The 20,095-nt window shown below is 38.8% G+C and overlaps 1 protein-coding gene across 3 annotated transcripts in view; it reads left to right on the forward strand.

Moving 5' to 3' along the window:
- slc4a11 (solute carrier family 4 member 11) overlaps nucleotides 1-20,095 on the forward strand; it is a 101,993-nt gene that overhangs the window by 71,786 nt on the left and 10,112 nt on the right. For all 3 annotated transcript variants that reach the window (XM_004554778.3, XM_004554780.4, XM_004554779.2), the window contains 10 exons: nucleotides 2,172-2,253; nucleotides 3,741-3,864; nucleotides 5,902-6,111; nucleotides 9,057-9,141; nucleotides 10,102-10,227; nucleotides 11,916-12,029; nucleotides 13,096-13,228; nucleotides 14,685-14,758; nucleotides 17,557-17,776; nucleotides 18,203-18,309. In XM_004554778.3, coding sequence (XP_004554835.1) covers nucleotides 2,172-2,253; nucleotides 3,741-3,864; nucleotides 5,902-6,111; nucleotides 9,057-9,141; nucleotides 10,102-10,227; nucleotides 11,916-12,029; nucleotides 13,096-13,228; nucleotides 14,685-14,758; nucleotides 17,557-17,776; nucleotides 18,203-18,309 — 1,275 coding nt within the window. The remainder of the gene's footprint in view (nucleotides 1-2,171; nucleotides 2,254-3,740; nucleotides 3,865-5,901; nucleotides 6,112-9,056; nucleotides 9,142-10,101; nucleotides 10,228-11,915; nucleotides 12,030-13,095; nucleotides 13,229-14,684; nucleotides 14,759-17,556; nucleotides 17,777-18,202; nucleotides 18,310-20,095) is intronic.

Below are 20,095 nucleotides of genomic sequence, written 5' to 3' on the forward strand. Positions count from 1 at the left end.
TTTCTGCTTCTACGAGATAATCAACAAACTGAACGAACTATGACATCGCATTTTGCTCCCCATTCATTTTGGTTTGCACTGAGTGACCTGCCGTCGCTTGCCTTTCTGGTCATATTTAATTCTGTGTCACAGTCTTCTGCAAAGGGAGTGCAGTGTACACCTTCTGACTGGCTGTCACTCATTACACAGCTGGTAGTTATTCTAATATATAAACTTTTGCAGATCATCTGATCCAGTAATGACCTAGACTAAGTCATAGATGTTACACAATCTTTTATTTTAATGTGTTTATCATAAAAATGCCTTCTTTAACGCACCTCATTGACCACTTGCATTGCTCATAATTGTATAGAGCTTTTATACTTTTAGCTGTTGTTGCATTTAACTCTAAAGATGACCATTCCTTCTACACTGCAGCAGCCTCTGTTGGAAAAGGCATATGCAGCTAACAAAACAAAACACACTGAAGTGGATGATGTGATATTGAGGCTTGCAGCTAGCAGATTTAGCCATTAGCTTCTCTTCTTTTAGCATGACATTGACAACGTAGTCTGTCGATATAGAGGACAACAGATAACCTCACTACACACATTTACCTCTCTTTCTGTTTTTTCTTGTCTTTTGCTCTTCTGTTACCTCTCTTCTTGCTTTTATCCTCATCCCCCTTTCTTTATCTTTTAATCTTTCTTTTGTTCTCTTTCTGTCGCTCTCTCCTCTTCTCATCCCTGACGTCAATGAGAAATTGGATGGTTTTTGATTATTACATGGCTGTCAGGCTTACTGCTATTAATTGAATTGAATCCCAGTCCATCTCCTCTACTTCTCCTTCCCTTTTTCCTCCCTCTGTCTCAAGCTCTTCTTGTCATTTCGTTTAAGTCTTACTTTTTGTATGACTTATTTTTATTCCCTTGGCTTTATTTTTCTCGCTTTCATTTTCTTCTTTCAGAGTTTAATGCCTTCTTGCTGCATGCATCATCTCTCTTGTTCTCTTTTCTTTCTTTTTTCTCTCTTTGCCCCTTGTTTTTCCTTTTCCTACACCTCTTTCTCGCTCTTCTTCACCACGTGCTGGTTTCATTTTCATCCTTGTCATTCTCTGTCTCTAAAGACTTCTTTCCCCCCTTATTCTTTATCTACATGCGTTCTCTCTCTCTCTCTCTTTTTGTGTATCTTTCTGCCCCCCCCACCCCATTTCTCCCCTCCTGGCTCTCTCACTCCTTGAGCACTGTGATACTGTTGTCATGGTGACGCCCATCATTTTCTGGCATGAATGGAGGATACTTTATTGATGAGACGGCAAGGCAGAGGGAGAGAAAAGAAGAGTGATGGAGAGAAAGACAAAGACAGATGGAATAAGAGAGAGAAAAACCACTGGCAGGGAAAATCAGAATGATATGGAAATGATCGTCCCCGCTGCTTACGATACAAAACATTTCCACCCTGTAATTTTCTCAGTACTAATGAGTTGAAGAGGATGTTGCGAAGCAAAACATACTGAATCTTCTAGAGGGGTTTGGGATATTCGGGGCTGCTGAAGAATGTCCCCCAAAACACTATTATTCATCACTCTCAGCGGGAGACAGCGGAAGGGAGATTCCTCTTATTAGGAAGCAATGAGCTGGCTTCAGCAGTGCCCCCAGTTGCCCATGTTTAATGATTTGTGCTCTGTAAACATGGCAGCATAATGAAATGTTTTTTTTAATCTGAACATGAGCGTGGTGTTTTCCAAGGTTGGATGGACACCCTTATTAGCTTGTCTTGGTGCACACAGCGCAGCCTGGCGATACTGTCTAAACCAGAAGGCGAGCTTGTTAGACACTTCTGATGTAGACGACACATCGAGAGGTTTGGCGCAGCAGAAAAGGCACAAGATTTCAGCTGAATGTTTTTAGGCTTTTAAATGATGCCTTTTGGGCCATATAAAAAAATGAAATCTAAGCTAATTTGTGTTTTCAAATGCATGAATTTTGTAAACTTAAACAGTAGGTACTCCTATTAATGTGGTGACGCGTTTTTATAGAGTTTAACACTGTTACAGTCAGCTACTCTTAATGGTTGACATGGATTTCTAAGACGCGCGCACACACAGGAGTTAAACACTTTTCAGGGGGGCTTCGAGTATGTGACACTTGATCTCAGATCATTTGTTTGACTTCTGACTTTTTGGTCTGCAGTTCACCTGCTTTCAGAGACGATCCAGGGAGTTACAGCAACCGCCACAGGGGTCCAGTACCAGCAGTCCTGGCTTTGCATCCTGTAAGCAAAATATATGTGTGTATGTACATGTGTGTGAGGGAGCCGAGAGAAAGAGTTGTATTTATAATAATGTGTTATAAGATGCTTTCTCTTATTACTCATTTATGCTTTTATGTAGTTATAAATTGATTATTTTTAACATTCACGCTCATCATCACTATAGATTATAGGTGTATTTTATGTTACATACATTACTACTCACATTGAAAACAAGATTTTGATTTTAGCATATTACAATAAGTGCTGAATACAGCTGCCGCGGTATGGTGTCCTTCATAGAGAATGAAGTCACCCTACCTGTGTTGCAACACAGCCTTCTCTGCTCTGTCCTATAGTCGATTATCTGACTGAATGTGCAAGTTAGTAAATTACTTGCACTTACTTCCCTACCTTTCAAATTGGTGGTCATCTCCACGCTGAAGAAGCAGAGAACAATCGCAAAGTGCGCTCTGGAGCATTCAGTCACTGCAGGTGGATATTTTTTTCTTCTCGTGTCATGTTAACAGGCTTCCTGGTGGTAAACGTAATGCAAAGGAAAGGATGACATCATCACCAAATCAAGTACAACTGAAATAATATATAATCTCTTTTTAAAAAAATGTATCCAGGGTCAGCTGTGCATAAATGTCAATAATACAAACGAGTAACAAATCAGGGGGAAAAAAGTATAAATGAACAAACGGCGAAACACAGAAATGCAGATGCTTCCACGTGTGTGCCGCTTGTTATAATTAGGCAGTTAATATCCAATCATTCTCTGTTGCAGGTCTAAAAATGCTAAAGCATATTCTGATTTTGTATCAAGATGCCAAGAGGAAAAGATCTAAGAGACTTTGAAAGTGTGTTCATTTTGGGGGGAACAGATGGCAGGAGTTTCAGTAACAAAGACTGTTCAATTGGCTAGTGTTTTACTGGGACTAGTGACTCAAGTGACATTTGGATTTAGATCTGTGAAAAAGACATTCGTAAGGATGGAAGGAAGAAGTAACCTCAGGCGACTGAGACTAGGATTGAGAGGTGAAAATTTAGTAAGGTAGGGATCTTGGGAACTAGGTGGCGTTTTCACTGGTGTGGTTTGTATACTTTCCTTCTTAGAGGAAAGGGGGCAAGTAAAATAAACAGAAATGCAAAGTTTTGAGTGATACCCGTCATATTATGATCAAACATTACCACATGGGAGTGCCATATTTGAGGATGATAAGCCAGGAAGCATCACTGAGTGGTTTTCTGAGCATGGAAATTATATGAATCTTTAAAAAGCCTTTTTACACTGACCATGTTTAAATATGCATGACGTGATATTTAAATATTATGTATGTATGTTCACATGCATTCCTATAATGTAAATGCAAGCTCACCTGGCATATTTGAATATTGTCTAAGTGTTGCTGTCGAGAAAGAGGTTAATCTATGGAAATGAAGGGCGCTGGCGGTGAAGTGAGGTGTTGACATTTATAAAACCTCCTTCTTTTCCCTCTGTGCTCCAGCTGCAACGTGAAGCATCTCCAGAAACGTCATGTGTGCATCTCCCGCCTGGAGAGGCCACAAAACTGGGGGGAGAACTGCTGCGAGGTCCGCTATGTCATCCTGATACTGGCCCCTCTCAAAATGGTAACTAACCCACAGGCATAGGGAATGATACATGAGATTTATGTCTTCGCTGGTTAGTCACTTGTTAATTAGTTCCTATTTCATTTATTCATTTTGATTATTTCATTTCATGTTCACTTGTAGCCCAGTGTGATTTAACAAAATATTTTTCCTGGTAATTAAAAATCTGTTTTATTGTTCTGCTCTTGCAAAATCACTTATTGTGAGCTGCCCGTCAACCTGTTCATTTAGGTTAAAAAAAATAATTCAAAGCAAATTCATTTTTGAATAAAATTATAAAATCAGTATAATTCTTATCTTTATTGTTTGTTTGTTTGTTTTTTTGTACAAAAAATGCACAGATTGGCTTTAAAGGATTTTCTGCTATTTTAATTCAAAATGCAAAGCAGAAGAAACCACAAATCTATTATATTATTATATAATGTTACATAATTGTAGCACCACAAATTAAATATTGGTTAGGCCGCATGATGTTTAGGGTCTATATGGTTGTTATTTGTGAAGATATAATCTGTCTATTTCTGCGTTATATACATATATTTAGATATGTATCTGAAAATACCTGAAACACTGACAGATATGATGTCAGAACTGCTAAATGGCCAAATTGACTCCTGAACTGAAATCAGTTCAAGGGCCTCTCTGTTGCTGAACTTTTCGGGTCACTGTTGTGTTTGTGTTTGCTGTTTTTCTTCAGCTCTGAAGAGCTTCTGGAGAGACACACATCCTGTAATGTCCCTCCCTCCCATCAAAACCATGAACTCTTTCTCCTTCCCATCAACCCACTCATCCCTTCTGTCCTCCACTGCTTCATCCTCAGCTTTCGACTCGCATACACACACTTCACTCCCTCCTTCAGTTGACTCTGATTGTTGCCCCAAACCAGGTGAAAACCCTCGACTTCCCAACCCCCATCCTGCTGGGAAGAAGAGAGATTTCATGCTTTCCTCACTTTTACTTTGGTATCCTCCCAAGTATGTAATTTTCACCACTGGGTAGGTGGTCAGTCGAGGAAGAGGAAACCTGGTTATCGGTTATGCTTCAGCTTGTTGCATTATGTTTTCTGTATATTTGCTTGTTTCTATCTCTTTTCCCATGAACCCTCATTTATGTTTATTTCTTTCAGTGGTGCCTACAGCACCCTCCTCGCCAGTCTTATTGGCAGCAATCAGAACCACTAATGGTATTTTCAGAGACATTAATCTAAGCCCCAAGTAAACATAAAGCATTATTATGCCTCAATTATCCTTGATGGTGAATGCTTCTCAGAGAAAAATCTTTGAAGGGGCATGATGGTAATGATGATAGAAATTCCTTTGGTTGGCAAATGTATGTGATCTAGCATGTGTAAGAATGGACCGTTTCCATCAACCACCATTTACAGAGCTGTCTAGAAACTGTTTCCCCCTGTTTTTCCTTCCTCTCTTTAACCAGACTGAATATGGTATAAAGACATGACCCTTGTTTAAAAAAAAGTTCTGTTTTCATTAACTGTTTCATGTAATGTTACCCTCAAAGAAACTCCTCTAGCTTTTTGCCTGTCTGACATGCTGCCCTCTGAGTTTTATGTTGGCAGCAGGGTGCTCATCAATTTCTACAAGCACATTTTTCCAGTTGGCATGGGCAAACTATTGACCTTAAATACTTAAATATGTTTTGCAATTAAAAAGTATTTCTTTAGTATGAAAAAGTCTCTCCTTTGTAAAAGAGATTTTGAAGTTTTGTATATCTGCAGTGCATCACAGAAAAACATATCAATAACACCTCTGCAGCTGGTATTAATTCTAATATTTGGTATGTCGCAAACACAGTTTTAAAATAATCTAGTTAAAGACAGTATGCACCCACCCCTCGCCCACCTTTGCCTTTCTATTTACCTATATATTTTTTTTTAAAACAGGCAGTTACACATGTAGTGATTGATCGGTATACAAACAACTGTATAGAACAAACGGATGATCAGCAAAGAAATGTAGGAGGTATTCGTGATTTACATTTTGTATCACTTTGCATTTTTTTTTTTTTTTTTTTTTGTAGAAAAGTACCAAGACGGCGATGGAGCTGGGTCGCACATTCGCCACCCTCTTCTCTGACATCTCCTTCAGGCAGAAGCTCCTGGAGACAAAGACACAGGAGGAGTTTAAGGAAGCGTTGGTGTTCCAGAGGCACCAGCTCACGGCAGCCAACCAGAAGCCAACGGCTCTGGGGAAGGAGGAGACTGACCCTCGCAGTCATAAACCCCTCAAGGTCAGCAAGGAAAATCTATGAGTGTGCGAGTGTGTGTCAGTGCTGGGTGATTAGACACGTTTCCGCACATTTTGAAGTGATGTGAAGGCATTATGAGTCGTGCTTGGTGCCCTGAAATGGTGCCTGTGATTGGTTAGAACTTGTGATGATGTTATATTTGAGGTCTTCTTCCTTTCCTCCGTTTGCCTCATCCCCCCTTACCTTTCGCTTATTTCTTGATCATCTCACATCCTTATGATTGTGTATAGAACAGAGAACTGCGCACATACAGTACAATTATTATTATTTTTATTTCTTTTGTATTTCTTTCTTTCTTTCTCTCCCTTCGTCAACCTTCAGCACCATTTCCTCCTCCCCCTTCACTCCTCCTCTCCTCCTCGCTCGACTGGCTTGACTCTTCAATCTTTTCTTTCCCCCTAATCAATCAGCATCAACTCCTGCCAGGCCTCCTCAGTGGGTAAATGACCTTACATCTCTCACAGTCCTGTCAGAACTCCCCACGCCTTAGTTACATGTGCATGTGCTCGCCGGCACACACACACACACACACACACACACACACACACACACACACACACACACACACACACACACACACCTCCAGAGGGGCTCTGCTCAATGCCACGGACCAACATCTCTTCCTAATGTTGCCACTGGCATGCCACAGCTCCTAGACATTTCCCCTTGTTTTTTTTGTTTGTTTTTTATACAGCAAAGGATTTTGTTAGGTGTTTATCCCAGGGCTTGAAAGGCTCAGTGCCACTCAGAGACAGAGGGCTATATGGGGAAAGACAGATGGAGTGAAAAGGGAAAGAAGTGATGGGGGAGGGGGAGCAGGTGGAATAAAGAGGAAACGGAAAATGATAAAATAAGAAAGAAAATTACAGGGAAAAAGCCAGCCAGTCCGCCTTTTCCTTGTTCCACATCCAAAATTGACACTGGACCACCCGCAACAGCAAACCACTTTCCAGTACTTTAAGAAAAAAGGTCAAATTGCTGCTGTGTTTTTATGTTTTTCCTTTCTGTTGCCTCACTCCATCAGAACGAATGGCAAACAGGTGGACGGTAATTCCTCTCTGAGACTTTTGTTTATCGAACTTGAGCCAAAAGCTGGTGATTGCAACCCCCTCACCCCACACACACAAACACACACATTGTTCCTTGCAATAATAAATAATTCCATGATGTATAGGGATTTAATGAATGAACAGTCATTGTCGAGCAAGCATGTGTAGCTAAAACTAGCCAGCTTGGAGAAAAAAAGTTGTTTACATGTGATGTAAATACCTTTGATCTGTCATAGACCATCCAAACTTTTTAGGATGACAAATGAGGCCAGAATGATTTTCCTGGGAGCTTTTCCCACTCAGCCACCCCCTATCATCATCCGTTCCACTTCATTGCGTAATACTATGTTCAACAAGAATATGAAACACTGGGTAATTGGATAATTTGCTTAATAAGCTTAATCAGGGCTACACATTTACTCCCTGTCTGGTGTAACCTGAAAGCTCATCTTTTAAAATGAAACACTTCACGTCTCCTTTTAAATCACATGGCTCTTTATAACCATTCTCTTCCTGTCTTGTGTAAAATTATACTTCTCTCCGTCACTGATGCTGTCGTCTCTCTGTCTTTCCCAGTCATTTTTGGAGACACGGGGATCCCATTAAATGTACATCCAAATCCAAATATGCTGCTTTACTTGCTATGTTTTAGATTATATGATTTTTAAGAACTACGCCATTAATGGTCATGACTCAAATGATCTTTCAAAGATCCCCCCCAGTGGAATCACCAGCGTCTTAGCTGAATCATCAAATGTGCAACTTTTAATCTAAATGTGTCATTGTCCACTGCAATGCGTGTTTAAAATAAAACGAGGTTTCAGAGCTGGATACAGCCTCTGGCTTTTATTACTCTTCAAGGTCACTGTGGATAAGGCAGACTAAATTAGCAAAATGCCTAAAAGCAAAACAGAGCCATATGCATCAAGAGGGACATAATTTAAGATTATGGGTTTAATTGAAATGCTCATCTCCGTTTAGTTTCAGCTACTTTGGGGCGATGCCTCCTATAGACAGGGAAAATAATACTGGCAGAACGACCTACATGTGATACAGTGATCTTACTGTGCACCCAAATCCAGATTCGACAGAGAAAAAGTCACTCCATCAGTTTTGCTTCTTCATTAGAAACAGTATCTGGCCATTAGGTAACCAGCCTGGACCTGTAAATCAACAGCCACACAACCCCTATCTCCCTGGGGTTGTGTGTTGGCCGATTTTAGTCGTTTGACCCCTGTGCCACCATCTTTTCTTTAATGTCAGATACCAACGATTCACCTAGTTGACATCGTAATCGGACTAGGATGGAAAAAAAAAAAAGATTTCTACTCCTTGTGCTCCTTGACTGAGCCAAATTCTTATCATTGTTCTTCCTCAATAGTGGCGTCTGTGCAGCAGGTTTTCCTCTAAGCAGCTGATGCTGAGATGTATCTGCTATTTGAACTCCTGGCACTAATCTGAGTTGCTGTTAATTGCTGCTTTCTAAAGCTGGTAACTCTAATGAACTTAAACTCTGCAGCAGGGAAACTCTTTGTCTTCCTTTCTTCAAGTGGTCTGTATGAGAGGCATCTTCATCTAAGTGTCTGATACTTTGCGTTGTAAAAAGGTACAGTTCTCATTGGAAAACATCCCAGCTCACATCATCGTGAAGATACTGCCGCTAGTGTGTCGTCATCAAGCCATAGAGTGGCTTTTTCTTCTATAATGTGGAACATATGTTGGTTTGTTTAACATTATTTCATTTTATATCACAGCGTTGATTCCTTTGCTCTTGTTCTACAGTGTGATACGTAATTCTCCTGACGAAAGGTGGTGCAGGTGGGACTCCATCAGTGAGACTATTTCTCATTTTTAAAAAGTAATCTTTTGTCTTCACAGTGTAAAGATTTCTTCAAAGCTGGCCGGGGAATTTATGAGGACTTTTGCCGCAGGCTGCCTTTCTACCCCTCTGACTTCACAGATGGTAGGCTGGACCTGAACTTGTAGTGAAAATGAATCATCTTGCTTGTTATGGCACACTGTGGTACTTCTGGCAGCTCCTCATTTGTCTGTCACCCTTTGCCTCAGTTACATCTGTGCTGCATCTGTGTCACGTCTAGGGTCATCTCCTGCTAAAATGACATAAAATCTCGGATGCCTTACTGCTCTCATATGTTTCCATATGTCCAGTATTCAGTCATCAGACACGAGACTTTCACACACGTCGCATACTATACATTCTCATTGCAAACGCATCCAGCTGGTGGTTTTATCGACTCAAGTCACACTGCTGCCAAATATGAAAGAGCTTTTGTGTCTCAAGTCAAATAAATGTACATCTTACTCAGTGTTGAGTATTTTTTTTTTTAATGTTAGTTAATTAGTTGCTAGAATAGCTTGTGTAGAAATATTTTAGATTAATCTGTGTAATTCAATATGGTTGTCTGTTGTAAAGAAAAGCCGACAGAGTAAAGAGTTTTCTAGGAGCATTTCCTCTTCAGCTGTTTTCTTTCAGTCTTTCCTCGTGTCACACCAACCAAACACATTGACTGGGCAGTAACAAAATCAAGATATTTCTGTCTTGTGAGCGTCATCAGAGAATGATTATCTGATGAAGGTCACAGGACCAAAATTGTTGTGATCACATTAGAGCCCAATTAAAGTGTTTTATTCCAAAATGAGTTATCCATCATTTGGGTAACTGCTCTTGCAAAATGATGGATGACACGAAACCAAAACAAATGACTCATATTTTAAAAGGGCAGCAGGTAGCGTAATCCTCCGTAGAATATTTTTACTGTATGAACTGGGTGTTTATAGATGTAGAGGCACTGAATGATGAACTGTGCTAATGTTCTTGCCGTTTTGAAATTAAAGTGTTCAGCCTCCTCCGCTCCATTATGAGGGGAATATGACTCATGTGTTTGTGTTTGTCTCCCCTCAGGTATAGTTGGCAGTAATAAAACCCTGCTGAAGTACATGACCACAGCCATCTTCCTCTACATTGCCATCCTCCTCCCTGCCATTGCTTTCGGCTCCCTCAATGATGAGAGCACACGTGGCGAGATCGGTATGAACATGTACTTAAATCTAGAAACATGAACGCTTTTCTCAGATTGGGATTCTTGAGCTCCTGCAAATTTTTCCATGTCAGTATCAAGTGCTGGGTGTAAAAACAGCTATTTTATCAATTGTTTAAGAAAATAACTGTTGAAAAATAAAAGTTTAAAATTAGAAAGAAGAGTTTTAGTCAGGATTTAGAGTTCATTATAACACAGAAGCAGCATTAATTAAGGTTGCCAATGATCTTCTTTTGGTCTCTGTCATCTCTGTGCTTGTCCTGCTAGACTTCAGTGCAAAACCACTGACCACAGTATTTTACTACATAGATTAGAATATACTGCAATGTTTTGAATCATATCTATATGATAATCTCCATTTCATGTATATGGGGTATTTTCACACATTAAAACACTTTTTTACATGATAAACAATTCCTTGAGGCAGTATTATGAAACACAGTACACATTTTTTTTTTAAATAATTTTAATGAAGTTTTAACAAAGAATGTCAAACAGTTCAGTACACACACAAAGCAATGAACAGCCCACACACACACACCCACAACAGACCTATGACATGGTTAGCAAGTCTAGTATTTTAGGGCATTTACCCAACAATGTAAAATGCCACGAGGTGACTGTTGTGAATTTGCGCTAAATAAATAAAATTAATTCAACTGAAAATAATCTTCCTTTTGTACAAAAATATTTAGAGAACATAAACAGCCAATCACTTTAAAAAAAAAATTAATTTTATAACTTTCCACTACTGGACATTTCAAAATAAACAAAGCAGTTCCTTATTTCCATAGTTGACAAGTAATAAGCAAATATTAGCACCTGTTTAAAATTCACAATACCCAGTTTTTACGTTTTTAGCTCAGAAAAATGTGATTTAGCTACTTTCTTTACCTTCTAGCTGATAACATGGCTAATGAATGCACTGAGTTACTAAATAGTAACACATTAGTGTTCAAGTCTTATTTCTTTATATTTGGCTAGGAAAATTGGAAAAACTTACAGTAATTTATCGAAACATGCAGACATATGGGGAAATACAGAATAGACTCAATGGTGCCAATTTGTAAGACTACTTTTTTTTTTTTTTTTTTTTTTTTTTAAATCACAAGAATTTCTAGCTCCTTGAGAGAAAAATCTAAACAAATGAGTAGTGGCTCAAGACTGTTGCACGATACTGTTGGATAAGACCAGAAAGGGCTACGTTTGGTCTCTGTAAGTAGTGCCAAAATCTAGTAGTAATTCTCCTTTATTCATTGTGCTATATGAGTAAGCACTTTCCTTACTAAGTATTTTTCTCTTGTATGTTTGACCGTCACTTTTTTCTGTTTTAAGTCTGAGTTTAAGACATATAGTTGTGAGCTGATGATTGTTCAAAAGTACTTGCAAGTTTCAGGTGACCATACACATAGTAAAACAGTGAAACATTGAAGCCTCTTTTTTTGGAAAATATTCACATAATTATGTACTCGGTGGGGGTGGAAAAGGCATCACGTTAGCTGTTTTGTTTAAAAAAAATGAAAAGGGAAAAAATATACATATTATTTCCAAAGTTAACGTATCTTATCTGAAAAATTAATATGTAACTTACTTCAGCTTCAAAGGAACCCTAGCAGTCACTCATGCACATTAATCAGAGCTTCACGCTGTGTGTTCTCTGTGTGTCATCTCTCTCCAGATGTTCGGAAGACCATCATTGGCCAGAGTATCGGTGGGGTCATCTACTCGTTGTTTGCCGGCTCTCCTCTAGTCATCCCTCTAACCACAGCTCCCCTCGCCATTTTCATCAGCGGTAGGCTTCCCCGCTGTCATTCAGCTCATCTCAATCAAGATGCACTTATCTTTTCACAGTTTCTGCTGACAGCCAGTTTGAATGGAAGGCTGAGAGTGGGTGGAGTACTAAGAAGATTACGTCAAAAATCAAGAAAAAGAAGCACCCAACCATGTCGAACACCAGCCAAAAACTCTTGTCCTCATCTGCTCTTGCTTTTACCAGAAAGCGGTACCGCTAGAGTAATTAAGCTGTTAGCTCACACATGTGCCCTTAATGAGTGTTCCTGGTGCAGTCAAGCAAAAAGCACAAATCTTCAAAAACTTGTTTCTTTTTTTTCAAGAATGAAGAGCAGAACTTTTTTTTTTTTTTTTGCGCACTGTGGTTATGTAATGATTGGTTCCAGGGGCCTGCGGGTCAGGAGAGTCACTCATCGCATTCACAAACATGTAAACTTTAGGTTCAGTTCAGAGAGAGACAGCGCATAAACTGTTACATGGTTTTTACCCAACAGCGATGTTTTGTTGGTTGGAATTTAAACGATCTTGACGGCTGGAAGCTGCAGTATCAGGCCATGATGAGGAAAAGCAGCAACTCCGATGCCAAGATGTAGTTTTAATACCAAGGCTGTTTGTTAGGTTTGTGGTGTGATGATCTTTGAAGTAAATGGGTTAGAACTGTGCTATGCGCATTCTCATGGGCATAATTATAGCACATTTCCAGCAGCCTGTCTGAGCAGAACAATGGCTTGTTTGTAAAGCTGTAACTCATCTGCGTACAAATCTGCTCAAGATTACAACTAAAATTGTTATGGTTTTATCAAACCTATTACAGTTCTTTTTGTCCTTTCATGTTTGAATGAATTTAATTTTTTTTCCAGTCATTGTTTATGTGTCTGTACTTGTGTGTGTACAAGTCAGTCTTTGCTGGGAGAGAAATCTGTAATGAAGTTCTTTTGTAACATTTTTTTTCTCACTATCACAAAATTAGCATAGCAATTGTGTTACTTAGTTTCATAATGTGTATTTATTATATGTGGTTTATTTGTCTGTCTGTTTACATGTGCACATGTGCAACTGGAACACAGTGATCCGAGGAATCTGTGACGACTACAACCTGGATTTCCCAGCTTTCTACGCCTGCATTGGGTTGTGGAACTGCCTCTTTCTCATCCTGGGAGGAATCTTCAATGTCAGTCTGCTCATGAAGCTCTTCAAAAGGTGTCCTTCATATTCCTAATTTTATATGTTGGAGTATTTTAATTTTTAAAGTCCAATTTTTTAATCACTTTGAGTTTCCTTTTATTTTGGTTGCTTTCTGTCATATAGAAAAATGTTTTAAATTGTCTTGTAACAACAGAAAACTTTATGGGACAGCAGGATGTTTTTAAAGAATGCACACAATCAATGTTTGAAATGTATTATTATTATTATATTCTAGTATTTTTAAGTAGTTTTAACTGCTATGTGCTCCATTTACTTATTTTAAAGGTAGTTTATATTTACTCTCCAGGCATGTGTGGCATAACATTGCAATCAGTGCAACTCTGGTTAATTTGAAAAAAGTATGTGTTACACAGTTTGAGTAAATTTGAAACACAGTTTTTAGTTTTGTTTTGGTTCACAGATTGGGAAATATCTTGCATTGAAATTTCCATACATAAGAGTCCATAATTTTGATTAATAAATATATTTATACTCAAATTCTGCCAGACCAGCATGCATTCAAACACCTACCAGCTGTAATGCACTTCCCACTCGGTACTTGGCTAACAGCGCCAACTCTCGTTATGGGACTTGCAGCACTTTGCTGTTCGGCTGGTTTTATGATACTGACCTGTAAATCCTGCTACTGTGTTATCTTAGGAACCGCATCCATTTAGTTGGTGATGCATTATAGTTGTATTTTATTGCAAAGTTGGTGTCATACTGCCAGTATATCAGCTAATGGAGATTATAAAATGAATTACATGTATTTATCACAGTGTCTTATATAGGCAGTGAAATTAACTTCATGTTGGCCAGAGATTAAAGTAATTTCCATGGAGGGTTATTCTGCATTATTGGTCAGTGTCAGACTTAAATGGACTTCCTGAGTATTCCTGAGCTTCCATTTGAAGTATTTATAAGCTCTAATGTGGAACCTTAAGGTTAAATGACAATGCTGATAGTGTGTTCTGTGTTGAAATAAATATTTAACTAATGAATTTATAACATTAACAATGTTTGCGACATTCCTGTCTTGCCTTTAGACAATGCGTGTTTGTGTCATAGTCGAGCTCTGTGACGTGTTCCTCTTGACTGAATAGTCGCTGCATTTTCTATGGAAGGAGGTTCAAACAAGCCGTCAAACAGCCGTTCTATTTGAGCTCTCTATGAAAACCCGGGTTAACAAAGAAACTTGGTAACCACAGCTGCGCCACCTATGATCTCTAATTGGACTAATGCAGCTAATACAAGAAAACCCTTTCATGTACCCTAAAAACACAAGACTGTAAAAAAGTATCAATTATAAGAAAACAGTAATGCACACTTTATTCTGAAAATATGTTTGTTAATTCATTAATTTTCATTTCCTTCTTATGTGTTTTTTTTATTATGGGTGTCCTTTTTATTTATATGTATTTATATTAGTTTTTACTGTCTTACAACGGTCTTAATTGTGTAATGTGTTTAGGTCAACAGAGGAGGTCATTGCCCTGTTCATTTCCATTGCTTTTGTGGTTGATGCTGTGAAAGGCACAGTCAAAAGTAAGTTCATGACACACACGAGAAATATCTTTTTTTTCTGTGAGTTGTTTACACGTTGCTTTTCTGTGGTGAAAATCAAATCAAGTAGTCGGCTAACTCAACACACCTGCTGTCGAATCTGCCGCAAGCTCGTGTCTGATGGGATTTCTAAGCCCCGAAAGATAAAGAAAATAAAGGCCTTCACTGCCACATACATACACATTATTATGTGTAAGTGAATTTTGAGATTATCATTTAAGTGGGCAGCTGAGAGTCATAAGATCTCTTCAACTAATCATTTAGTCCTTTTAATTAAAAACTGTCAAATAGTTTCTTCCAGTGTTTCTATATTCCTTCTGCAGTCCTCTGCACCTCTTAAAATCGAATACTTATCAAGAAACAAACTGTGTTTATTGTGATGGTGAGGCCAGATAGAATTCTTTCATAATAACAGCTAAAGACTTATATTTAATACCCTGACAGCAAAACAAAAGACCAAAAGAGTGTTAGACAGTCACCTGCCAAATGACTTACTAGTGAACCACGGGTAATATAATAATATGATCTCAATTAGTAAATTTAGATAAACAAGCATATGTTGAGAAATATTACCTTTTAAAATAGTAGGGAGACAGAAATACCATACGAGGTCATTTGTTACTGTTGTGGGTCAGCAGGTTGAGAGGCTTTAGAAATTAATCAGTCCAGATTTTGAACCCCATCTGCAGCTATATTATACCACCCCAGCTTTTATGGTCCCATATCATAAATATTTTACACAATTTAATTTCACAAAAATGAGATGACGATAGCTGAATGTAATTTATTTTGAATGCAGTGTTCTCCTGTTTTGTAGATTGCCAGTGCAGTAGTTCAATTTTCAGAAGCCATTTGTAAAATACGCTCCGAGCTCATATGCCATTACCATAACATTAACCTATGCTATTTTGCTGACACTGTTCCTCCAAAATATTTTCCACTAACACAAATGAATACAGTTTGGGGCTGTATCTAGTCACCTGCACAACCTCGCCTAGCCTGTAACTTTATCCCTGTTTGATGAAAAGACCTGTGGAGGGAGCTAGTCATCTCGCACACTATTCCTCAAAAGTGATGTTAGAAGGTATTATGTTGCACTCATTATGAAATTAATAGAGACAAAGTTGTGCATTCATTCTAAGTCACAATGGCAGGAAAACCATCTCCACTGAGCTTAAAATCCCAGCCTTTAGCCACACATTACAGTTGGTGAGCTATTTATTCTGCAGCCCTTATGGGTGCAAAGACTGATTTAAGCAAACTAGGCAGAGTTTGTTAAAGCAGGTGTAGATAACGTATTCTGTGCTGTTTCCCCATCATTTCACCCCTAATCCAGACTCGGCCTATTCTGCTAAATTTGATTAGTTTAGATTATCACAAAGGTTACTGGTTCATTTAGTGGTTGGACAGAGAACACTGGCATCAAACACCCAAACATACAAGAAAAATAGCACCTTGAGTATTTTACAGCCTGGTTGATGGGCATTCAGTGTAGAGGCATAACTCAGATGAGATTTATCTCGCTTTCAAAGTTTTATCCCCAGCAGTACTGACAGTTACTCTCACGTGTCTCTTCATGAAAGATTTAAACATTATTAAAAGACTTGTTTCTTTGCCTTTTTTGTGTTGACTGCAACATGAACAATGCAACCTGAGCATGATGGACATTTTTTTGTAGCTTTGGTTAGGTTATATACAAGGCTTCTTGAAAGATTTCAAGATTTTCCTGTTTAATAGGAATCCAATCAATATTTTTTTAAAGGATTATAAATATGTCAGCTGTAAGTTTTGGATTTCATTTGAGATCTGTGATATTGCTTCATTTACTATACCAGACTTTGGCAGCATACTTGTTGTTATTGTCCGTTCATTGTATCTCTGATGGTTCACATGGAATCTGTTGGCACTAACGATGCATTTTATAGCCAGTGTTGCAAAGGTTACTTTTAAAATGTATTCCAATACAGATTACAGAATACATGCCCAAAATGTAGTTTGTAACGTATTCGGTTAAGTTACTCAATGTGAGTAATGTATTCTGAATACTTTGGATTACTTGATATATTGTCATGCTTTTCACAACTACATGAATGCACTATTCCTGTGTGATTTGTTACTATTACTGAAGGCTACTCGCCACCGAGCTAACATTGTTAGCTACCAGATTGTAATGCAGCCTTCATTAATAGTAATAAATCACACAGCAATAGTACATTGACGATACTGAAGTAGCACATAACCCAGGTAGCTACCACAACTAAAACAAGGTAGTTGCAGTAGGCTAACGTTTGTTTTTAAAAACAAACTGACTTCCAGATGGTTGCTGATAAACAGAGTTTGCATTGCACGGTCAGATTTCGCCCATCCTTTTGTTCTTTAAATGTGAAGTGGTGTTGGAATTTCCAAGTAAGAAACGCATTCCTGCCCGTGCACTGCTGGCTCTGTTGTGCTGGCTCCGGGTCCATTGTGTAACTGACACCACCAACATTAACAGGACGCTTGCATTAGAGCCTCTTTTGTTTGGGTTTCCGGCAGTGCGTGGTATTACAAAAATTAGAGAGGGGATAGAGAGGGCATAGCCTAAAATATGAAACAGGAAAAGACAGCCGTGTAATACATTGATTTCAACAAAGTAATTGTATTGTAATTATCACCAATTTAAGCGGTAACTGTAATGGAATACAGTTACTTATTTTGTATTTTAAATACGTAACCCCAGAACATGTATTTCGTTACTCCCCAACACTGTTTATAGCTAAACACTGTGAATGTGATTTCAGTCTTTCATAGGTACTACCACGCTCCAACACTGGCCAACAGAAGCATAGGGGACTTTCCTCAAGGTGGAGACCTGCTGGGGGGAAACAGGAGTGAGGTGGTCGCGGGGTTTGCACTTACTGAATCCTTCATCCAGTGCAGTCGAGAGAGACCTGTCCTCTGCCTCCTGCTGATGCTCGGGACATTATGGATGGGCTATACTCTCTACCAGTTCAAAAGGAGGTATGTGCAGCACTGCAGTGCTGCAGCAGTCTTAACATAAATCACTGGAGAAGTTTAAATTGTGTTTGGATGGGAGCACTGCCTGCTAGCATGAATACCGCTGAGTAGGGCCTTGACTCTAAAGATTGCAGGAGTGACAGAGCTTACAGGAACTTTCCAGACAGCTCTTACAAAGCTCACTTTTCAGTCGAAGCTTCTGTTCCAGCCTGTGATTTAATAAGCATTAATATTCTACTTCTGATTGCTCCCAGTAATCAAATCAACCTCAAAGCTCGATTCAATTGTGCAAGTAAAAGGCGGACCAAGGTACTTAAGCAGTGTCAGGATTGCAGCCATTGTCCTTGTCTTGTCCACAGTAATTGTATTCCTCTATTATTTGTCTCTCCCTCCTCACTCCCTTCTCCTTTCTCCCTCTCTCTCTTCAAGTCCGTTCCTGCATGCCAAAGTGAGGGAGGTGCTGTCGGACTGTGCCCTGCCAATCTCAGTGCTCATGTTCTCCTTCATCGGCTCCTACATTTTCAGTGACATTGAACGTCAGTATCATTTATTGCTTGGTAGTGTTAATATAATTTATTTATTGCAGTTATAGAGTGCATTTGAGATGTTCATTATAAATAATACTATGCAGTGTAATATAGTGTGTTTCTTACTTTAAAACTGTTTTAAAACTAAAAATGTTTGAATAATGTGACCACGTGCAGCACTTTTTTTCACCCTATTTCTAACACTTTTATTTTGGAGAAGGTGTTGTGACTTTGGCCTGTACCAGTAAATTCAAGTCATTGACACAGGTGGAGGAAAACGTATCTTGCAATTCTCACACACGCAAAGCGATAGAGGTTCATTGCCTTGGTCAAGGATGTTACTGCGAGTAGTCAAGAACTAAACCATCAATTGTCTGTGTGATTAGTGGAAGACTTGCGGTATAGCTCGACAGCTATATAATGTCCACTTCATTCAAAAGAGACCCCAAAATAAAACTTGAAACTGTCCCTAATACTTGGTTAGTGGTTAATTAGTTTTCTCTTTTCTCAGTAATTGTGTATTTATTAAACCTTGCACATGTTTTTTTCTATTTAGTAAGGGGAGATTCATGTTCTTAAAACTCTTTAAACCTTGAATGCCCACACAAATTCCATTTCAAATGACTACATAATCATGTGATAAAGTGAGTGTTCACAGGACTCTATGCAATTCTGTGAAAAAATAAGTACACCCCATGATTCACTGGCTTTTAGAACCACCTTCAACAGCAATAACTTGAAGTAATTGTTTACTTTGACTTTGTCAGTCTCTCGCGCTGTTGTGGAGAAATTTTGGCTCAGTCTTCTTTTTAGGGCTGTTTCACTTGATTGAGGTTTGTAGGTAGCTCTCTTCTTTGGTAACTTTACTTTGGTAACTTTATTGTCCCTAACGGGAAATTGATTTGCAGTATGTCCGTACAAACAAACAAACAGACAACCAACACATCACATACACACTCCAAAATAATATAATATAAGCCTGAGAAAACAACCTATATTTGTCATCAAAAAAGTACAATGTGCAATGGCAACAACCCCCTTCAAGTCTCACTATAGCGTTTCAGTCAGGCTGTGTCAGGGACCATTGAAATACTACGATTCTTTTCTTTTTCTGTTGTAGATTTGCTGGTATTGTTGAGATGACCATCCTGTCGAGTGAGACTGTTTGGCCAAGTTTTAGCCGGCAGACAGACAGCTTCATATTTAACATAAGGATACAGTCCACTACAGAGTTCATGGTTGACTCAGTAACTGTAAACTGCCCAGGTCTAGTGACTGCAAAACAAGCCCAAATCATCAGCACTCTGTCACCATACTAGAAAGTTGGTAGAAGGTATTTGTCCTGATACGTTGTGGTTTTTGCCAAAACAGGCGCTGTGCATTATTCTTAACCTGTGCTACCATGCTCTTTTTAGAAATAAGAGGTTTCATTATTTTTCTAATTGTACTGTCATTAACTTTAATATTTAACATGGCTAATGGAGCCCTGAAGAGTCTGCAGTGTAGCTCTTTGCTTTTAATAGTATCTCTGCAGTCTTGCAGTCTGACCTTGGGGTGAATTTGCTGGGACGGTCACTCATGGGAGGATTGTTGCATTGTGTTAACAAACACATGAATACTCCAGACCTGCAAACTGTCGAAACTTGTGCTTTTAGAGAGGCGCTCGCACATGCGGATGATCAATAATCAAGTGCATGTGATTTGCAGCACTATGCTACTACTTATCCTCTTAATTCCTATGAAGGCCTGTGAAAACTTTATTTATCTCTATAGTCTGTCACGGCATTTTAATAGA

Source organism: Maylandia zebra, linkage group LG19, assembly GCF_041146795.1.
Source record: "Maylandia zebra isolate NMK-2024a linkage group LG19, Mzebra_GT3a, whole genome shotgun sequence".
In the NCBI taxonomy this organism is placed as follows: Eukaryota; Metazoa; Chordata; class Actinopteri; order Cichliformes; family Cichlidae; genus Maylandia; species Maylandia zebra.